General features: G+C 44.9%; 1 protein-coding gene across 1 annotated transcript in view; it reads right to left on the reverse strand.

Moving 5' to 3' along the window:
- The window catches only part of SOS2 (SOS Ras/Rho guanine nucleotide exchange factor 2), a gene marked incomplete at its 5' end in the record, with an annotated part of 72,657 nt that overhangs the window by 26,147 nt on the left and 31,260 nt on the right, over nucleotides 1–15,250 (reverse strand). Inside the window, 3 exon segments of the mRNA XM_034767911.1 lie at nucleotides 11,134–11,215; nucleotides 12,342–12,997; nucleotides 13,663–13,790. Of these exon segments, the coding sequence (XP_034623802.1) occupies nucleotides 11,134–11,215; nucleotides 12,342–12,997; nucleotides 13,663–13,790 (866 nt within the window).

Genomic DNA, 15,250 nt, shown 5'->3' on the forward strand with positions numbered 1-15,250 from the left:
GCTTGTATAAGAAGCAGGCAAAAGTAGTCAGTCAGGCAACTAAGTCCTGCTGAAAGATAGAGCACCAGAAAACCTTTCAATAAAAACTGGATTTCAGCCAGATCTACTGAACAGATAGAAATCTGGGCTCAGAAAGAAGGCCGAGAGACAGTCTCCAAACAGTTCATCAAGCCATAAAAGAAGGCAATACGTCACAAAAATTATTTTATAGACGTTAGTAGCAAGAAACTGTTTATAAATTTCCCACTATTTCATTTTCTATTACAAATGATTTATCAAAGTAGAAAAATACATTGGATGAACTCTTGAAAAACAAATGTAAAAAGGTTATTTTAATAGCAAACAAAGTTAGGGATCCACACTCTAAAAGCACTATGCCTAATCAGGGTGTACATTGGTAAGCTGCTTACCACCAGAGAGCAAGATCAAAACAAGGCATTCACCAACAGGATAATCTTAAATGCGGCTTTAGTTCTTTAAAGCGTTAACCTTAAAAAGCTGAATTAAGAGCCTTAAAGTAGCTCCCAATTCAATTTATTATTGTTAAATAGCCAGGCTGACTCCACAGCACTTGAGTGACTGGAAGTACTAATGGAAAAACAGCAATTTCTCTCTGAAGTACTATCGTAAACATTCCTACAGATCAGACTTCAGAGGGAAACCAATTCTTAAGCCAGTTATGGTGATCAATAGTGCTGCAGAGAAAACTGCACAGCTATGAGAAGCTACCTGTGTACAAATACATCAACTGGGCTGGAACAGGGAGTGAAAAAAGCAATGGAACTGAAGAGTAAAAGGAAAGAGGGTTACTAGCTTAGGCTACCTTTGTGGCTATAACCTATACAAACAGTCATTCAAAAGAGGAGTAATTTTAATTGTACCTACCTCACCTGCACCATTTTAACACAATGAGCAACAGGCTTTTTTGTAGTGTGTTCAGTTTTCAGTTGTGAGCAGCATGGAACAGACATATGATTGTAACAACCAACAGAATCCTAAATGACTAATCATAACATGTCTTTGGATTATCATTGTCCATAGCCTGGCCACAGTAACAACTTAACACTTGATACCAGTCTTCACATTAAGTTGTGTCTTCAAAAACAGGATACACAAACTGAACTAAAATTTGGATCTGATGCAGGAAATATAAAGGCACCCAAACCTGAGTTGTACTGGCTGGACATATTCCTTGCGAAATCTTTTCAGGTCTGCGCTGATTGGCTGCTCTCCTTTCTCTATTGCCAACCTATCTGCTTCAGTAGGCTCAGGCTCTGGGATTTCAAACCTATGAACAAAAGCACAACGCTGGTTATTGATGAAACCTTTTTATATAAAACCAATTAAGTAAAAACATAATTAAAATGGTTTAAGTACAGTGAAAACTCCTGAGCAACGCATGAGTGGGTATATGCTGCTCTAATTCCAGGTTTGATTTACTTCAAGACTATCTGAAAATCTACACCTTTGGTGCATTGATGAAAAGTTAAGGAATGCAGTAATGCTCTTTTCAAAGCTTATAATTTCATTAGCCTTCATTTGTGTCCTGACACTAGCCATCAAATTAAAGATCTTTATTTTCAAGGTCCTACAAAATACAACCCACGTCTACATCTCAATTAATCTCTTAGGCCTTGTCTACACTACGAGAGTAGTTCGAATTTACTTGCATCGAATTTTTGGAATCGATATTGCAAAGTCGAACGTCTGTGTCCACACTAAGGACAGTAATTCGACTTTGTGAGTCCACACTAACGGTGAAAGCGTCGACATTCGAAGCAGTGCACTGTGGTCAGCTATCCCACAGTTCCCGCAGTCCCCTCTGCCCATTGGAATTCTGGGTGTAGCCGGCAATGCCTTCTGGGTAACAAAATGTGTCGAGGGTGCTTTTGGGTAACTGTCGTCATCCGTCCATCACTCCCGCCCTCCCTCCCTGAAAGCGCCGGCGGGAAATCAGTTCGCGCACTTTTCCAGTCATTGACAGCGCGGATGCCACAGCACTGCGAGCATGGAGCACGCTGCGACCATCGCTGCAGTTGTGGCCGCTCTCAACGCCTCGCAGCTTATCATACACCTTTCCCTGAGGCAGATGCAGAAAAGTCAGGCGAGGAGGCTACGGCACCGCGGTGATGTCCTGAAGTCTGAGAGTAGCACAGACCTCTCAGAAAGCAGGGGACCCAGCGCCGAGGACATCACGATGGCAATGGGTCATGTTGATGCCGTGGAACGGCGATTCTGGGCACGGGAAACAAGCACTGAGTGGTGGGACCGCATAGTGCTGCAGGTCTGGGATGAATCCCAGTGGCTGCGAAACTTTCGCATGCGGAAGGGAACTTTCCTGGAACTTTGTGAGTTGCTGTCCCCTGCCCTGAAGCGCAATGACACCCGGTTGCGAGCTGCACTGAGTGTACAGAAGCGAGTGGCCATAGCCCTCTGGAAGCTTGCAACGCCAGACAGCTACCGGTCAGTCGCGAACCAGTTCGGGGTGGGCAAATCTACCGTGGGGGTTGTTGTGATGCAAGTAGCCAAGGCAATCGTTGATGTACTGCTGCCAAAGGTAGTGACCCTGGGAAACGTGGAGGCGATCATAGATGGCTTCGCAGCGATGGGATTCCCAAACTGCGGTGGGGCCATAGATGGAACTCACATCCCTATTCTGGCACCGGACCACCAAGCCACCCAGTACATTAACCGAAAGGGCTATTTTTCCATGGTGCTGCAAGCACTGGTGGACCACAGGGGACGTTTTACCAACATCTACGTGGGATGGCCGGGCAAGGTTCATGACGCTCGTGTTTTCAGGAACTCTGGTCTGTTTAGACGGCTGCAACAAGGTATTTACTTCCCGGACCACAAAATAACTGTTGGGGATGTGGAGATGCCTATAGTCATCCTCGGGGACCCAGCCTACCCGCTAATGCCCTGGCTCATGAAGCCCTATACTGGCGCCCTGGACACTGAAAAAGAACTCTTCAACTACCGGCTGAGCAAGTGCAGAATGGTGGTGGAGTGTGCTTTTGGCCGTCTCAAGGGGAGATGGAGAAGCTTACTGACTCGCTGTGATCTCAGCGAAACCAATATCCCCATTGTTATAGCAGCTTGCTGTGTGCTCCACAATCTCTGTGAGAGCAAGGGGGAGACCTTTATGGCGGGGTGGGAGGTTGATGAAAATAGCCTGGCTGCTGATTACGCTCAGCCAGACAGCCGGGCGATTAGAAGAGACCTGCGGGAAGCGCTGTGCATCCGGGAGGCTTTGAAAGCAAAGTTCCTGAGTGAGCAGGGTAACCTGTGACTTTTAAGTTTGTGTACAGAGAAGCTGAACCTGCCCCCGTTTCTTTACCCAGTTAATGTTGACTATCCTACCCAGTTACATACCCCCTTCACCCCCTTCCAACACACGTTTCGAAATAAAAATAGTTCTACTTTGTTAATGCACACCGTTTTTTTTAATACTGTTTTCGCGGGAATTTTTTAAAACTGGGACGCAGACTGTGGTGCGGAGCGGGTGTAGTGTAGTGACGCGAATGAAGCTTCTAAACTCAAGGATTGACGGGCTCCGCTGCGGTGGGATGGTTGTTTCAACGGAGCCTGTCACCCCTCCTGATCGGGACTGTGTGTATGGGGGGGCTATGTGACTTTGTGGCAGGGGGAGGACGATTACAGATCCCCTGCTGCATGGCTCTGTGATCCTGCATAAGGACTGCCGCTTAAGATCTGTAACTGCCCTCCCCCGCCACAAAGTCACAGAGCAACCCACCCCCCACCACATAACATGAAAACAACCTCCCAGACTAACCAGGGTAACTAGTCACTGCATCACTGCACTGTGTATGTGCCCTGCTGCTGTGCCTGCCCCCGCCTATGTACCCTGCCAAAGGTGACTGTCCTGTCCAATTACCAACCCCCTTTCCCCTCCTCCTCCAAAAGAACATGATTGAAACAGTAGTTAACATGAACGTATTTTTTATTATCAACTACACATGGAACTGGGAGGTGAAACTTGGACGGGGGCTTGTGTCAGGCGGGAAGGAAAGAACTTTTCAAGTTTTGGGGAATGAGAGCCTTCTGCTACTAGAGCTCTCTGCAGGGGTGGAGTGAGAGTTAGCAGGGACTCTGCCGCCTCTCCTTCTTTGCACTTTGGGTGAGGTGGGTATGGGACTTGGTGGCGGGGGAGGGCGGTTAGAGATGGACTGCAGCGGGGCTCTGTCCTCCTGCCTCCGTTCCTGCAGAACATCCACAAGGCGCCGGAGCGTGTCTGTTTGCTCCCTCAGTAGTCCAAGCAGCGTTTGAGTCGCCTGCTGGTCTTCCTGCCGCCACCTCTCCTCCCGATCCATGTTTGCTTGCTGCATTTGGGTCAATTTCTCCCGCCACTGGGTCTGCTGTGCTGCCTGGGCTTGGGAACAGGCCATAAGTTCAGAGAACATGTCCTCCCGTGTCCTCTTCTTCCTATGCCTAATCTTCGCTAGCCTCTGGGAGTGTGATGCCAGGCTAGGTTGTGAGACAGTCGCAGATGTGGCTGTGGGAATGGGAAAAAGGGAGTGAATTCCTCAGAAAGATAAATGTAGTTGTGAACCAAGAACATAGTCTTTCTCTGTGAACAAGACCATGCACAGCACCTATCACATGCGCACTCAGCACAAGGTCGAATTCTCGGCCTTCGCATTCAGTGCCTGGGGTCTTCCACAGCACATTTGAGAAGCGGGGCAGCACAACGGAATTTCTGTTGCAGGCAGACATGGTAAGCCGTAGACTTGTGGCAGTTTAAAACTTTTATATTACCACTGGCCTCATTTCACATTTAAAGCAATGTCAGTACCTGCTGCCAGCAATCCGGCAAGCGGGAACTCTGCCCCTGTCCCACCCCCTCGCGGCTGTCCCCAGGAACGATCCCTTTCGGCAGCCCCTCTCCCGCCTCCACCGCGTGGCTGCAAACCAGCGGTTACAGTTCTGTAAAGGAACGAGCAAGCAGTCCCAACACTAACATTCCCCTACCTAATTCAAAGCAGGTCACCATGGGCGACATCACCCTGATGAGGATCTCTGACAGCGAGAGAGAGAGAATGCTCCGGGAAAGCCTCCAAAGACCAGGGCCGTATGCCGCCCTGCTGTGCAGAGCAATGATTCCCGAGTACTTGATAGTCTCGTGGCGCGGCAACGTGTCGTACTTCGGAGGACCCAATAAGGCCGCTCTCCCCAGGAACCTCATGCAACGGCTTTCCAATTACCTCCAGGAGAGCTTCATCGAGATGTCCCGGGAGGATTACTGCTCTATCCCTGCACATATAGACCGCATTTTACTCTAGCTGCAGTAGCAGGGACTAAACAGTAGAGCGGCTTGGGCAGGACAATCACGGAAAACCGGACATTGCTAGATTTTTTTTCAAAACTTGCACTGCCCATGACTGAACCGTTAAGTGCCTAGGGCAAAGTAATCATGAACAACCCATTCTTTTAATTGTTAATATTCCTGTTCTGTTAAAAATAAATGTTTAGATGTTTACAACACTTACTGGCTGATCCTTCCCCAGATTCTGTGTCCGGGGTAACGGCTGGGGACGCTTCGTAGGGGATCTCTGTAAGGGTGATGAAGAGATCCTGGCTGTCGGGGAAATCAGCGTTGTGAGCGCTGCCGACTGCCTCGTCCTCCTTATCTCCTTCCTCATCTTCCCCGTCCGCTAACATGTCCGAGGAACCGGCCGTGGACAATATCCCATCCTCAGAGTCCACGGTCAGTGGTGGGGTAGTGGTGGCGGCCGCACCGAGGATGGAATGCAGTGCCTCATAGAAACGGGATGTCTGGGGATGGGATCCGGAGCGTCCGTTTGCCTCTTTGGTCTTCTGGTAGCCTTGTCTCAGCTCCTTGATTTTCACGCGGCACTGCGTTGCATCCCGGCTGTATCCTCTCTCTGACATGTCTTTTGAGATCTTCTCATAGATCTTTGCATTCCGTTTCTTGGAGCGCAGCTCAGAAAGCACGGACTCATCGCCCCACACAGCGATGAGATCCAATACTTCCCGATCAGTCCATGCTGGGGCCCTCTTTCTATTCACAGACTGCACGGCCATCACTGCTGGAGAGCTCTGCATCGTTGCCAGTGCTGCTGTGATCGCCACGATGTCCAGACAGGAAATGAGATTCAAACTGGCCAGACAGGAAAAGGAATTCAAATTCAAATTTTCCCGGGGCTTTTCCTGTGTGGCTGGTCAGAGCATCCGAGCTCGTACTGCTGTCCAGAGCGTCAACAGAGTGGTGCACTGTGGGATAGCTCCCGGAGCTATTAGCGTCGATTTCCATCCACACCTAGCCTAATTCGACATGGCCATGTCGAATTTAGCACTACTCCCCTCGTCGGGGAGGAGTACAGAAGTCGAATTAAAGAGACCTCTATGTCGAACTAAATAGCATCGCAGTGTGGACGGGTGCAGGGTTAATTCGATGTAATGGCGCTAACTTCGACATAAACGCCTAGTGTAGACCAGGCCTTAGCCTCCCTCTCTCCACTATTCCCTTTTGGTCTTGTCAAGCTGTATCATTCATTTTAACTGGTCATTTCTTGCCAACCAAATAAACCCATTTCATCCATGAATCTCTCCTAAATTACACCTCTACCCCGATATTACGCGAATTCGGATATAACGCGGTAAAGCAGCGCTCCGGGGGGGGGGGGGGGGGGGGGTGGTTCTGGGGGGGGGCGAGCCCACTTTAGACGGACCAAAGCAAGTTTGATATAACGCGGTTTCACCTATAACGCAGTAAGATTTTTTGGCTCCTGAGGACAGCATTATATCGGGGTAGAGGTGTATAGTCATCCCATTGATTTCTCTGCACTCTGTGTTACCTGAGAAGTTCTATACCTTGTGTTAGACTGCAAGCTCCTTTTGGTAGGGATCATATCCTCTATATAGCTTTAAAAGCACTGTGTATGTTTATGGGGCTATACAGTTCATAACTAAATTGTTATCATCGTTGTTTGGTAGCAGGGTAATGCCCAGAAGCCTTGGTCAGGATGGGACCACTATCGTACTACAAACACATTGGCCCAGGATCCAAAAAAGCTTATATTAGAAAGGCAAAAAGACAAGGGGAGGAGGAGGAGGATACAAGCACATGCCTTGTTTTTTACCATCTTTATTTTTAATTCTTGTGCCCCAGAAGATAGGCAACATCAAAAATAGCCAAATGGATCAAACTTTTTCAAAAATGTCATCTCAGCACAAACAGGCATGAAGTTTCAGTTTAAAATTGTGGCTGAAAATAAGTGTTTATAATGGCAGTGCTGTTTCAAGCATAACCACTGTGCTGCCAGTACTATTATTAATTACACCTCTACCCCGATAAAACGCTGTCTTCGGGAGCCAAAAAAATCTTACTGCGTCATAGGTGAAACCGCGTTATATCAAACTTGCTTTGATCTGCCAGAGTGCACAGCCCCACCCCAGAGCGCTGCTTTACCGCATTATAGCCGAATTCGTGTTATATCAGGTCGCGTTATATCGGGGTAGAGGTGTATTTGTATTCCCTCAGCACCTAGGAGCCCTCAGTCATGGACCAGGACCTATTGTGCTATGTGTTGTACAAACACAGACCAAAAAGACAGTGCAGTTATATTAATATCAGTGAAACTGATGCATCATCTTTCATTTCAAAGGATCCCAATAAAGCTTCACGGACACAGCTTCACCACTGGGACAGAGGTAAGCAACCAGAGCACAGCACACAATGAGGGTGGAAGAACTGTTGTGCCAAGGACGTTGGGTCAGATATTCCCTCCTACGAAAACTAACACAGGTTCCTTTATGTCCAGGCAGAAAAAAAGTTAATATATAGTAAGTCCCCAGAAACCCACACACAGTAATCTGCATTTTGAACTTATTTTACTCTCGTTGTAAAGTTGAAGGGCTCAGTCAACTCTGCCAGGATTTGAACCTGTGGTTTGGGCAAATCTAAGGATTTCAATCAGTTGTGCAAACACTCAGGCACATGCTCACGGCTAGACTGAGGCACAGACTTGTGCCTAGGGCCCCATTTCTCAGAGTCACACAACAGAGGGCAGTATATATCTGCTTCCGTTTTTTTAAAAATCATGCAAGTTTTTAGTCTACATGGCTGCAAGCAAAGAGAAGCTTGAAAAGGTGACCCAAGGGTAATCTATGCAGTGATGTCTGCAAACAATCTGAAACAATAGTTTTGAAAGGTGTGACATATCTACACAGATGTTAATGCCAAGATCCACTCTCACCATTCTAGCAGAGGACTATCTATGTATGGCAGATGGAAAAAAATGCAGCAGGCCCAGACCACTGGATTAAGTACTGGGCTGCCCCCATTACCATCCCGGCCTCTCCATGAAAGAAAGGGAATTCTGCTGTTGCTTCTAAGGGAAAGAAGGGGATGGCAGGACAGGACCAGTGCCTCTCTTTGGCAGAAGAACAATGCCTCCTACCTCTGGCACTCCAAGATGGGTGAGTTGTTGAGGTGAAGCCATGGTGGCCGCACGTCATGGTGTGCCTAGGACCCTGGATGGTCTTAATCCAGCCCTGCACATGCCTAATTTTAATAATGTGCTTTAAGTATCTACAGGATCAGGGTCTAAATCAGGGATCTCAAACTCAAATCACCACAAGGGCCACATGAGGACTAGTACATTGGCCCGAGGGCCGCATCACTGAAACCTTTTAATACAACGATACAAAAGTATAGTAAAAAATGAAGGGTAATCTAGTATGTTATTAAAAGTCAATGTATTAACTTTTTTAAACTGTAATGCGAAGAGGGGTTTCAATAAAATATAAACACCTGTAACTATTCCTTATGTGGTCAGTAACACTGATGACGATCTACACGAACAGTCTATCAACACAGCTGTAACGGCAGGAACTTTTTAAAGTAACTATTCATACTAAATATGTTGCCACTTTTAACAAACATTCTTCCCAACTACTGTCACGTTATTGATTTGAACTGGGACCATATAGAACATGGTTGCAACCAAAGTCCTGTAGTGGCACCAAATCTTGTATAAAGGGGGTCAAATGAGGTGTCTAAGACAAGGTTATGGTTTGCTGGTTATGATTATGCTGTCTATGTGTGTGTATCAATTTTGTAGTTCAAGTTATGAATACTGGCTCTATACTGTCTGTATTTCAAACTTATGCTATGCTTCTGGGAAACTTCCCAGACAAGTTGGTGTTAGCTCTGCCTAGCCTGCTTGATGGCCCATTAAGGACCATCAGCTATACAACTGATCCATTGAGAGAAGGCAAATACACCTTACAATTCAGCAAAGTATGCAGGGACTGGCCCATGTGACTCCAGATTCCATTTTGCTGTAATTTTCCACAGTAAGGTCAAAGAGGTGTTCTTACACCTGGAAAAGACTATAAAAGGCTGATGCCTCTCCTCCATCTTGTCTTCAATCCTGCTTCTTACCTCTGGAGGGACTTTGCTACAAACTGAACTTTTGAACAAAGGACTGATGACCCATCCCAGCTGGGGATGTACTCCAGAGACTTGATTTGAACCTGCAGTTAATTTCATCACTGCTACAAGCCTGAATCAAGAACTTTGCTATTACTGTATGTAATTGATTCCATTTAACCAATTCTAGCTCTCATCTCGATCTTTTTACTTTTATGAATAAATCTTTAGATTTTAGATTCTAAAGGATTGGCAACAGCGTGATTTGTGGGTAACATCTGATTTGTATATTGATCTGGGTCTGGGGCTTGATCCTTTGGGATCAGGAAAACCTTTTTTCTTTTACTGGAGTATTGGTTTTCATAACCATTTGTCCCCATAACGAGTGGCACTGGTGGTGATATTGGGAAACTGGACTGTCTAAGGGAATTGCTTGTGTGACTTGTGGTTAGCCAGTGGGGTGAGACCAAAGTCTCTTAGTCTGGCTGGTTTGGTTTGCCTTGCCTTAGAGGTGGAAAAACCCCAGCTTTGGGCTGTAACTTCCGTTTAAGCAATTTGTCCTGAATTGGCACTCTCAGTTAGGTCCCGCCAGAACCGTATCGTTACAACTACTCACAGCGAAGAATCATACATGCTGAACTTCATACCTCAGACTGCTCATCTAGCCCATGAGGCCCCGCCTCTGCCCCACCTCTTCCCACCCCTTCCCCGCCCCCATTCCAACCCCTTCCCCAAAATCCCCAGCCCGACTCTGGCCCCTCCCTGCCACTATTCCAACCCCTTCCCCAAATCCCCGCCTCCACCTCTTCTCTGCCTCCTCCCCTGAGCGTGCCGTGTCCCCGCTCCACCCCCTCTCTCCTGGAAAGTCCTAAGCACTGCCAAACAGCTGTTTGGCGGTGGGAAGCGCTGGAAGGTAGGCAGAGGAGCAGGGACGCGGCGTGCTCCGGGTGGGGGAGGGAGCTTGGCTGCCGGAGGAGTCAGTGCCTATGGCGGGCCGTAGGAAATAACTCCACGGGCCAGCCACGTGTTTGAGACCCCTAGTCTAAAGCTTAGACAACAAAGACATCTACAAAACACTGATATGTAATTTACAATTTAAATACAATTTTAATACACAAGAAAAAACGGGGCTTGTAACTTTTAGCTTCAGAAAGTTGCTACTGAAAGTAGCAGAGCACCGGTTAAAGCTTGGGCTAGCCAACTGATTACAAACCCACCTGGGTACATACTCAGGCAGCTAGTGGAGCCGCGGTCCCAGCTGCAGTGTAGAGACACCCCCAGGCTTGCGCTTGGTTACTGTTTTAAGGGTGTCCACATTAGGGGTTTGCGCCAATTTAGCTACATTGATTTTAAACAGTGTACTTTTCTAGTATAAATATAGCTTTCAATTATTTGTATTTTTCTAGTATTCACATGGCCTACAGTCATTTGTATATTGTTTCTGTTAACGTCTATTTAACTTCAATGACATTTAACATTTTGGAAAAAATAAGCCTTTGTTAAAATTTCATTCCCTCTTCTTCCTCTCCCTTCCTTTTAAAAAAATAATATTGTTTTAATACAATTCATGACTTGTATAAAGTTTTCCTACATATGGGATGGTTCAATCAGACCAAAACATGCTGCCATATTGCACTGCAAACATCAGAAGAGAAGGAGCAAGTAATCTAAACTGAAACACCCCAGGGTCTTCAGAATAAATGTTTGTTGTTTACCTTTCAATCAACAAGCTCAGCAATTCCTGTGGCTTACAAAAGGAGCGGTAGGTAGTAAGGAAAGTGCGAACAAAATTAGGATCTGTCAAGGGAAAACAAGAAAATGAACAAAATGAATTTTATACAATGATTTCAACGTTCACTGATGATAAAAAATATGGCCATAAAAGACAAAGTTATTAATGCCAATTAAAAGTTTAATGCTAGTAAAGAATTACCTTCAAAAAAACCTCTTTAGTGAGATTCAATTACATCAAATTTCATTACTAGTTTTTAAAAAACATTACACCTAAAAACTATATTAAGATAATAGATTGCAAAGTCAGGCACTCAAATTTAGGAAATACCAGTTTAGTTTAAAGTGTCAAATTTCAAGTCCCTGTTCCACAGCATGGAGGCACTAGAACTTCTCAACAAAATGGTCGTAAGAACTTTAACAAGGGCAAAACATATTATTCCTTAACTTTGATCTGAGAAATGGTTGAACTTTTTTTTGCTGAAATTAAAAAAAAAAAAAAAGTCAGCTGGGGTACTCAGCACAGAACATTCCTGCCAAATGGTTAGAGTTGGGCAAAATTATAAGCAAAACTTCAAAAACAGACTAACGAGAGATTGCTGAATTGGAATTAATTTGCAAATTGGACACCATTAAATTAGGCTTGAATAAAGACTTGGAGTGGTTGGACCATTACACAAAGTAAAACTATTTCCCCATCCTTATTTCCCCCCCCCCTCCAGTTTCTCATATCTCCTTGTCAATTGCTGGAAATGCAAACAGTTCTGGGGGTTTGTCACATTCCTCTGCAGCACGTGGGTGTGGCTCACTTGCCAGGATTATTGGGGTATATCTCACTATCATTTCCCTGCCACCGTGGGGGCCTTGAGCACTGATGCACCTCAGTCCCTCCTGTTCTCTGCCTCTAGCACATACTAATCCACTCTCCTGTGAGCTGTAATACTCGGGTCTCATTTTGGTTGTTGGGTTTAGGTGCTGGTGGCCTGTCATATACAGGAAGTCACACTATATGATCTAGTGATCCCTCCTGGCCCTAAACTATGACCCACAACTTGACTTTAAACAGGTATTCAGTGGGAAAGCAAGTAAGAGACAAAAAGATTAATCTTACTGGCTATCCAAACATTACCTAAAGAATTAATAAGATATTACAAAATGTGCCAAATTACAGAGAAAAATAAGTAAAGCATACCTGCATACATATGGTATGTTAGCCTTTCAATTAGTTTCACTACAGTTCCTCCTTTAATGATCGGGATTCCATTCCTACTTTGCAGATTGTCCTCAAAAACAATGTTTTCCTCAGAGTCTTCCACTACAAAACGATACACATTTGGGCTGGGCAGCCTCAGTGGTTGTTCATTTTCTTCTTGCAGTAACACTGAGTCAAGCATTCGATCCAGTGTACTGCGATACTGAAGGGAAATCAGAGCTGCCATCCAATTGTTCTTCTCTTCAGCAGACTTGGCAGCAAACACGATGCTGTTTTCGTCTTTAGACGCTAGCTCAAAAGCATGTTTGTATTCACAAGTGTCATCTTTGTCAATGATCTGCATTTTCCTCATGATAATTTTTTCCTTAAGTCTGTACTCTGTATTGCTGTAACCTGGAAGCCGCGATTGTCCATGATTAGTTTTACAGCTGATCAGTAAACCATCAAAGAGAAATATGTGGCGTTCATGTTTGGCTCCCATCCTTGTCAGCACACCTTCCATTATGAATTCATTGCAGCACTGGCCAATATCTTTGCCTTCCCAACCATCAATATTTTTCTGGATCTCATTCATTTTTTTGATGGCCAGGTGCTTGCTTCTTACTTGGCGGTTGTAAAAACGACAAATTGTCTCCCTAGAAACAAACAATTTTATCTGGTTAGCTTCTTCCGTATTATTGCCGCAGAGACTGAAAAACACACCACTAAATTTAACACCGTATGCTATTCCCCCACCCCCAACCTAAATATGCCCTAATCATGCTTAACCACAAATGTATAAAGGACAGTGAATTGCCAGGGAAAGACTAAGTGTATGTCTTCTCTAGCAACATTAATGTGGCTGTGTAGTCGTGGCACCAGCTCTGGGAGAGCTCTTTGCTGGTGCTGTAAAAACAAACCCCGCCCCACAAGGGGAGTAGTTACCAGCGCTAGGGGCGTGGCTCCCGGTGCTGGTGCACAGTCTACACTGCCACTTTACAGCGCTGACACTTGCAGTGCTCAGGGGGGTGTTTTTTCACATCCCTGAGCATGAAAGTTGCAGCGCTGTAAAGTGGCAGCGTAGACAAGGCTTTAAACTATTCAAGAATGGGGTATGGAGGGTTGTAAGTGAACACTCTTGGAAAGGCAACAGATTGAAGTCTGCTAGCTTTGATGTTTGGCATGTGCAAGTGTCGAACAAAAACATACTGCTTTTTTACATAAGTCAACGAAGGGGGAAATAGGGAAACACTGCCACCTCTAGATATCTTCCTTCTAACTTACTTTGGGCTACAAGAGGCTTCCTTGATTGTATTCTTACCCAGGCCGCCGTCTAGGTGAATGTTTATTGTAAATGCGCTCCATGCTGCATTGGAGATTTAAAAGAGCAGTAATGGCTTGTTTCAAGCACTCCCTGTCTTCTTCATCTTCACTGCATTCCTGCAATTGCTACAATGACAAAACAAATCCATTTCTGTTCAACTGAATAGGTTTTCTTTAGAGATATATACAGACAAAAACAAATATATTCACATGTAGGGTTGTTTTCAAAAACACTCAGTGTTCACCTGACTTTGATCCTACTGAAGTCAATAACCAATGCTGAGTGATTTTGCAAATCTCACCCACAAGACCACCAATGCCTGTCAAAGTAGTTACTGAAATGAAAACACATCTATCATATATCCTGAAAAATAAATAGCTTTTGAGTGAGAGTGTGAGCTTGTGTGTGAAAGGGAGAGATTCTGAGATAAAGAAAGATACTAGATAGCCTTACCGTGAGTTGTCAAAAAACCCTACAGGATATTTTTCTTTAAATCCTTTCACTTAAATTGTTCTGTTTCATAATGATCATTGGCCTTTGAAGTTAGCAGTGTTCACTAGTCTAGAGGCTTGGAACAGTCCTGAACTGTATGTCAGTACTACAGCAACGACACACTTTTTTAGTAGTTTAATAGTGTTTCAACTAACTCTGCAGTGTAGTTGTAGCCATGCTGGTTCCAGGATATTAGAGAGACAAGGTGGGTGAGATAATATCTTGTATTGGACCAACTTCTGTTGGTGAGAGAGACAAGCTTTTGAGCAGCGCAGAGCTCTTCTTCAGGTCTGGAAAAGGTACTTGGAGCCACAGCTAAATGCAAGGTGGAATAGATTGTTTAGCACAAGTAGTTAGCACATATTCTAAGGAATCAATCCAGTCAGCATAGAGCGTCTTCACCACACAAACTACAGCTGCGCCGCTGAAGCACTGTATGCATAGACATGCCTTTAGTGGGTTATAGATTGATAGATAACTTCAACCAAGTCCAGCAGATGGGTAAGAGCAAAGGTCAACTTCATATACCATTCTCTCTACTAGCAAAGATAAAGTTTGAAATTCCAGATTTAATACTAGCAACGAATGATCAACTCCAGTGATAATTATCAAAGGGGTAGCCGTGTTAGTCTGGATCTGTAAAAGCAGCAAAGAGTCACATGCATCCGAAGAAGTGGGTATTCACCCAGGAAAGCTCATGCTCCAATACGTCTGTTAGTCTATAAGGTGCTACAGGACTCTTTGCTGCTTTTCCAGTGATAATGTTTGCTTCACTTACTAGGGAAAACAAGATTTTTCCTTCTCCACTATGCAGGAACTCACTGATTTACAAAAATCTAATTAGCTTTCATAGTCGATATTTATCTCAACACTCACTTGTAAGAAAAAAGGGGTTACAGAAAACTTCACATTCTTTAAGATAATGGTTCATAAAATATTAACAGCATAAGAATATTATGATGAGTAACTGAAGAGTCTATACGATTTTAATTGTAAATTCCTCTTGTAAGTTAAGCTTACATGAAAAACTTAGCAGACAAGAAAATTCAGGCAGACTGGTCTACTGGGCAAAATCAAGCCAATTAGCCACCCA

The sequence above is a fragment of the Trachemys scripta genome, chromosome 4, assembly GCF_013100865.1.
Source record: "Trachemys scripta elegans isolate TJP31775 chromosome 4, CAS_Tse_1.0, whole genome shotgun sequence".
In the NCBI taxonomy this organism is placed as follows: domain Eukaryota; kingdom Metazoa; phylum Chordata; order Testudines; family Emydidae; genus Trachemys; species Trachemys scripta.